We start from the raw sequence: 6611 nt of genomic DNA on the forward strand, positions 1-6611 counted from the left end.
TAAAGAAAATCAAAACAGTATAAGATCTGTAAAGTACAATATAGTAGTTTTTGAAATATTTGTAAAAACACAGCACCTTAGGTTGACCAGGTTCATCCAATGGTGGAGGATTGTCAGTGCAGAGACCTTACCAGCTTCCACCACGAGATGGAGGCCATTAGTACAAGTTCGGAACCTACAGTTGGGCTGAAGGGGCAGAGGAAGGCAAGATTGTGAGGGGGTAGTAGGCAACAGAGGTACCAATGCCGGGAGAGGGATGGAGGCGGTGTTGGGGGCAAACAAGGGGCAAGGCCCATGGCAAAGGCGGAGGGAAGCAATGCCAGAAGGAAGTAAAATCAGGGCCTAGAAAGCATGGGTGTGGGGCTGTAACTCCAGCAGGTAAGGGTGGAAGTCAGGGGGCAATCACATGATAGCAGGACTGTGAACGTAATCGGAAGAAATGCAGGCCTTAAAAATAAAACAATGTTAAAATATGCAGGGCAACTTAAAGCATGGACATAGTTTATGAAACACACTCTTTGCCTTCAATTGTTTTTGTTTGAATTGTCCTGGGAGTAATCAGAAACTTTTCATCTATCTCACATAAGGCCCTTATGTGAAATAGATGAAATAAGAAGCTGGTTCTTTGCTCTGTAAGTCGCTCCTGCTGATCTATTCAAGGCACTCTTTCTGTTTACAAAAATAACAGACAGACCAGAATTAATCAGAAGTAACCCTTCAGAGATGGGTTTAATCAGCCTAATTAAAGAAAAATTGTGGATGCTGGAAATCAGAAACAAAAACCAAAATTGTTGGGAAAACGCAGCAGGTCTGGCAGCATCTGGGGCGACAAAGCAGAGTTAATATTTCAGGTCCACTGATCCTTCTTCAGAATGACCTGAAGAAGGATCACTGAACCTGAAACGTTAACACTTTTTACCTCTCCCCAGATGCTGCCAGACCTGCTGAATTTTCCCAGCAATTTCCATTTCTGTTTACCAGCCAGATTACCTGAATTGGATGGGTTGTCTTACGAGGCAAGATTGGTCAGGTTAGACTTATGTCAGCTGGAGTTTAGAACAGTAACAAACAACTTCATTGAAACCCATAAGATCTGGAGGTGTCTTGACAGCATAGACATGGATAGAATTTGCAATCTAGTGGGAGGATCTAGAACTAAGGGTCACTGTCTGAAAGAAACCTCCACCCGTTTAAAACAGAGATCAGACAAAAGGTTTTTTTTTCCCCCCTCACAGTGGGTCAAGAGTCTTTGGAACTCTCTTCCACAGAAGCTTCTGGAAACAGAGTCTTTAAATATTTTTAAGGGAGACGTGAATAGTTTCTCAATAAGCAACTGTGTTGGGGGTAGTAGGGAAAAGTATTAAGGGTAGGTGAGAATGGAGATTTGAGATTACAATCAGATTAGCCATGATCTTATTAAATGATAGAGCAAGCTCAAGGCGCCAAACGGCCTACTCCTCACGCTTATGTTTGTGGAATTATTTTGTGTATCAGACAAAAGGTCATTCTCACTTGCTACTTGGTGAGCCTATGTTTGGGTGACCTACGACCTCTGTGGGCTGCCTCCATGATATCACACAGGAGGATGGGGTCTCTCACCCCCAACCCCCACTTGTGTGTGTCTTCGGGCATTCAGGAAAGAACAGTTCTTGAGGCACGGGGAAAAGGCTGAATGGCACAATGTCAGACCAGTCTCTGACGCTCATTGGAGGGGGCTTACCTCAAGACACCACCAGGTAGATTTTATGTCGTGCATGTTTTTGGCAGGAGGGATGAACAAAATATGTCAAGTGTCCATCCCACTCCCTTCCCACCCACCTCTGAACCTATAATACAAAGGAGGGGTTACATTACCTCTAGGCTGCAAGCTCTTTGGCCAAATGAAGCCAATTAACTGCCCACTACACTGGTATTTCAGGGCTTTAATCTCGCTCCACTTTCAAGACACTCAGGGCAATGGCAGGTGGGATAATGTGTGAAGGCTGTTTAAGAATGGCCTTCTTCGATGTCCCTTTATGTTGCCCAAAGCATGTTATTGTTGCAGGACGGGCTTTTTGAAACTCCTTCTGTTTGCTGACATAGATTGGGACATCTGTGATTAGAACATACTTACTCCACACCTATTCTGCATGTCACACATCCACCTCTTTAAAACAATTTTCAAAGGAAGTTTTAATGCAACCTTAAGAGTAAATTTTGATTCAAAACTAATGAAGCATTTCTTGACTAGTCATTGAAACTAGGGCACGGTCCAACACTGGAGCATGGAGTAATAATATAGAGATGTGTAGCATTTAGCCCTAGCTGTGGAGGTATTACAGGAAACTGATGGCTTTTTTATTCAGCGTGTGCATAAAGTTAAGAATTGGTCAATGAGATTTCAGTAGTTACATTTTGTGCATTAGTATCTCGCAGTAGTTTCCACTCTTAAGTTTCACAGAACATGACCTTGCTTCATACGTCATTTTGTGTCCATTTTGTTTCATTCTGTTACAGACAGTATTGTTGGTCTGATGAATCTGCGCAGAACGTGGACTAGAGAGATAAGGCAGGTAAGGAATAAAAAGAGACAAGAGATAGAAAAGGAGAGCAGAGGAAACAAAAAAGAGGCCAAGGGAGTCTAAAGCAAATATGATGGAGTCAATGACCAAAGGAGTGAAACTAAAAAACAAAAAGACATTGCACCTGATCACAGGATTGCATTGGTTCTCATTTTAGATCAGATAGAGTATAACATAGACTTACAACTTGACATTCTTCATTATCCTATATGCGAGGTTTTCAACAGGTTTGTAATGTTTTTGGACGGTTTAACAGTCAGTGTCTCCTTGACAACAATAGAAGTGTTCATTATCCCAAAGGAACGGCACATTCAGAAAGATAACAGGAACTGTTAATTGCCAGGTTAGAAAATTATTCTGAAAAGTTGTCACATCAAAAGCAGTAGCTCACAGACTCTACAGCAGGATATAGTATCATAATTAGTGGCAGCAACATCATGATTGCTGGAACCAACTCCCATGTCATCATGGGAGGCCATTCCTCACCAAATAAACAAATCCATTTGTTTTACCAACACAGGCGAGTCCTTTCTCGGTGTTTCTCAAACCTGCTGCCACTTGGGCTACAACTGCTCGCTCAGCAACTCCACCTTTTCTGCCTGCACAGAGACCTCCTTGTTTACAGCACAACTCCCTGTACCGGCAAGCATCTCTCTCAGTTTATTGAGTTCATACTCGTGCAAAATCTTCTGCGTTAAATACTTCTCCCGTTTTATCCGAGCCTTCACCTCACTTGGGACATCCGGAATCAGTGCGGCGATCGCAAACTTGACCAGGAAAACAACGTGCTGGAGGTGAACAGCAACAAAAAAATAGTAAATCCACTGCTACAGTATAGTGAACTTAATCTGATAAACAGAGGATATCTGAATTAAATGATGGAAGTCAAACAGAAGGTTGTTTCAACTGCAGACTCAGGGATAGAAAGTTTCTGAGTTCTGTAACACCAAGCAATATTCCAGGCGCTGATAAACATACTCCAGGAAATATTATTAAGAAATAAATATTCAATGTTCACTTGTTTGAAATGTATGAGAGGTCTTGACAGGGTAAAAGTGGAAAGGATGCTTCCTCTTTTGGGAAAATCTAGAATTAGGGGCAACTCTTTTAAATATCAGGCGTCACTCATTTAAAAGAGAGATTGGGCAAATTTCTTTTCTCTCAGAGGGTCGTGAACCTTTGGAACTGTCTTCCTGAAAAGGTTGTGGAAGCAGAGTCCTTGAATATTTTTAAGGCCGCAGTAAAGAGATTTATTTTAAATTAAAGAAGATTATCGGGGGTAAGTGGGAATACAAGTTTGAGGTTACAATCAGATCGGCTATGAATGGTGAAGCAGGCTGAAAGTGCTGAATTGTCTCCTTTGCTCCTGATTCGCACATTTATCATGATGACGTAGTTGCAATTATACAATGAATTTTAACACCAGTAAGGCAGCGAATGTGTGGACAGTAAGGTTCCAAGAAATGATCGTTTCTCAAACAATGGTTTAAGAGAGGTGTTTGTTAGGGAAACCACCCCCCTCCCCACAGCCCTCTTCAGTAATCTATAGGATCATAGAATCCCTACAGCATGGAAACAGGCCATTTGGCCCATTGAGTCTACACCAACCCTCCAAAGAGCATCCCACCCAGACCCAGCCCTCTACCCCATCCCTGTACCCCTGCATTTCCCATGGCTAACCCACCTAGCCTGTACGTCCCTGGACACTATGGGCAATTTAACATGGTCAATCCACATAACCTAAACATCTTTGGACTGTGGGAGGAAACTAGAGCACCCAGAGGAAACCCACACATACACAGGGAAATGTGCAAACTCTACACAGTTGCCTGAGGGTGGGGTTGTAGCTGGGACCCTGGCACTGTGAGGCAGCAGTGCTAACCACTGAGTCACCATGCTGGCCCCATCATGAGACCTTTTTTCTCCATCCAACAAGGCAATGACCTTAACCAACTCATAGTGTTTAATAACCATGAGTGCTTTGGGATGACCTGATGGGAAAAGCTCCATATAAATGCAGTAGATTTCTCTCTTTCTATATTGTTGATCTCAAGATACAGACATCATTCTAAAAGGATTTCTTCACCTAATCTAACCTGCCAAAATAGTTTACACATTTAAACTGGAATCACTTTCACTAACAGGGCCTCATTATTTCTTAGCTCCAATCTAATGATGCCATACCCCTGGCCAGCGTACAGGTTAGCAAGACGAGAGTGAGGCTACAGAATTTACAAGCTATTGAAGAGCTGGTAAATACATCATACATTTGAACAATGTTTATTGCAGGTTGTGGGTGTCACTGGCCTGTATTTAATTGCCAGAGAGCAGTTAAGAGTCAACACATTGCTGTGGGTTTGGAGTCACGCGTAGGCCAGGCCAGGTAAGGATGGCAGATTTCCTTCCCTAAAGTGTCTAGTGAACCAGATGGGTTTCCCCCTGACATTGACAATGGTTTCATTAGAATCTTTAATTCATATTTCTTTTTCCCCAGATGTTTTAATGTGCTATTGCAGAATTTGAATAGGTCCCCAGAACATTAATCTCGGCCTTTGGTTGAATAGCCTGGTGAAATACCACTTGATCATCGCCTCCCCATCTGAGTTAAAGTGGCTAATTTCACATGGTGAGAGATTAAGCTTGTTGAATTTCTCAGAGGCAGCTAGCTTCAGGGTTACACTGTGAACGTTAATCTCACTCATCAGTGGGGGACAAAACAGTGGGTCTGTGAATCGGCATCAGCAAAGTGTAAATTAATCAAATTGCCTCCAAATTAAAACCTACAATTCTGTCATCTTAAGTATTTAGCAGGCTTTAATAACATTTTAATAACATCAGAGATTAAAGTCTGAGAAGAGATTTTAATGATACCTCTAAGATGATAATGAATGCCATTTTTGCAGCCAAGATATGCCAGAATTGCATGTTGTGCTGATATTCTAAACTATGTCCTGAAGGGTAACGATAGTCCTTGTACCTGCAAAATTGAAAAGGGCAAAATCTTTGTAAAGTAGAAAAGTGCCATTCAGATTACTATCAATAACAGCAACTTTCAAAAGTGTTCAGAAGATCAAAACATTCAATTCAAAGCAGCCCCGACTCCCACACAAGAGAGAACCTCTTACCTTGCAAGTGAGAATATGGGTGGATTTTTCTGATAGTCAGGTGGACAGGAGTTGTGCATGGGGACCCTATGGAATCCCCAATGTAGCAAACTCCAGGGAAATGGCCTGGGAAAGTGAATTTTCTCCTGTTCTCTTCCCCTACATCTGGAGCCCTCCAAAATTCTATACTTAAATTGGACAAGTTGGACAGTTCTGATGAAATAAATTAAACTAGTTACTTAGGAAAAGTTAGACTATTAAATGCACAGTCTAACTGCTGAATAACTATTAAACAGACTCCACATTTACCTCACTCACAACGCACAGAATCCTTAAAACCCCAGTCTCTTGATCCAACAAGCCGTCCCTCTCTCCTGCCACCTATCTCCCCAGTCAATGCCCCCTGCGCTAATCCACACCCAAACCCTCCTCACTGCTGGACAAAGTCCCAACTGCTGTGACCTGGCCACCAAAAACATCCTGGCGACAATATCAGACCAACCTCTGATCGTTGGAGCTGGGACCCTGGCACTGTGAGGCAGCAGTGCTAACCACTGAGTCACCATGCTGATCGCCTCTCCCCCTACTGGAGCGTGACACCTAGACCCAACACTTACCCTTCCCAATCCACCACGGACCCACTCTAAACACTTACCTACCCTTTCCCTTCTCACACCCTGCCATCCTACCCCACCCCAGCCGGCACCTAACCCCCTATCACCTGGCACCATGCTAACCTGGCACACTACCCACTTGGCACCCTACAATCTATCGTCCTTGACCCAACCCTCCCAGCACTCTAAATATCATACCCATCTTATGTACTGTTTGACAACAGCTGTCTGTGATTTTGGGCCTTTGAGTTTCAGGATACAACAGCTGACTGCTGTGACCAAAGGGGCATGGATGTGCCTTTCTCCGACAGTTTTGTGCCGTGTGAAAGTAC

General features: G+C 43.1%; 1 protein-coding gene across 1 annotated transcript in view; it reads right to left on the reverse strand.

Annotated features, from left to right (window-relative positions):
- Window positions 1-915: 915 nt before the first annotated feature.
- Window positions 916-6611, reverse strand: part of LOC109935161 (anoctamin-5) — a 178753-nt gene continuing 173057 nt past the window's right edge. Inside the window, exons 16-17 of the mRNA XM_048606897.1 lie at window positions 5433-5538; window positions 916-3349 (exon numbers count right to left, since the gene is read on the reverse strand). Of these exons, the coding sequence (XP_048462854.1) occupies window positions 3125-3349; window positions 5433-5538 (331 nt within the window). The 3' untranslated portion in view covers window positions 916-3124. The remainder of the gene's footprint in view (window positions 3350-5432; window positions 5539-6611) is intronic.

This window comes from Rhincodon typus, chromosome 17 (assembly GCF_021869965.1).
Source record: "Rhincodon typus isolate 14 chromosome 17, sRhiTyp1.1, whole genome shotgun sequence".
Classification (NCBI taxonomy): Eukaryota; Metazoa; Chordata; class Chondrichthyes; order Orectolobiformes; family Rhincodontidae; genus Rhincodon; species Rhincodon typus.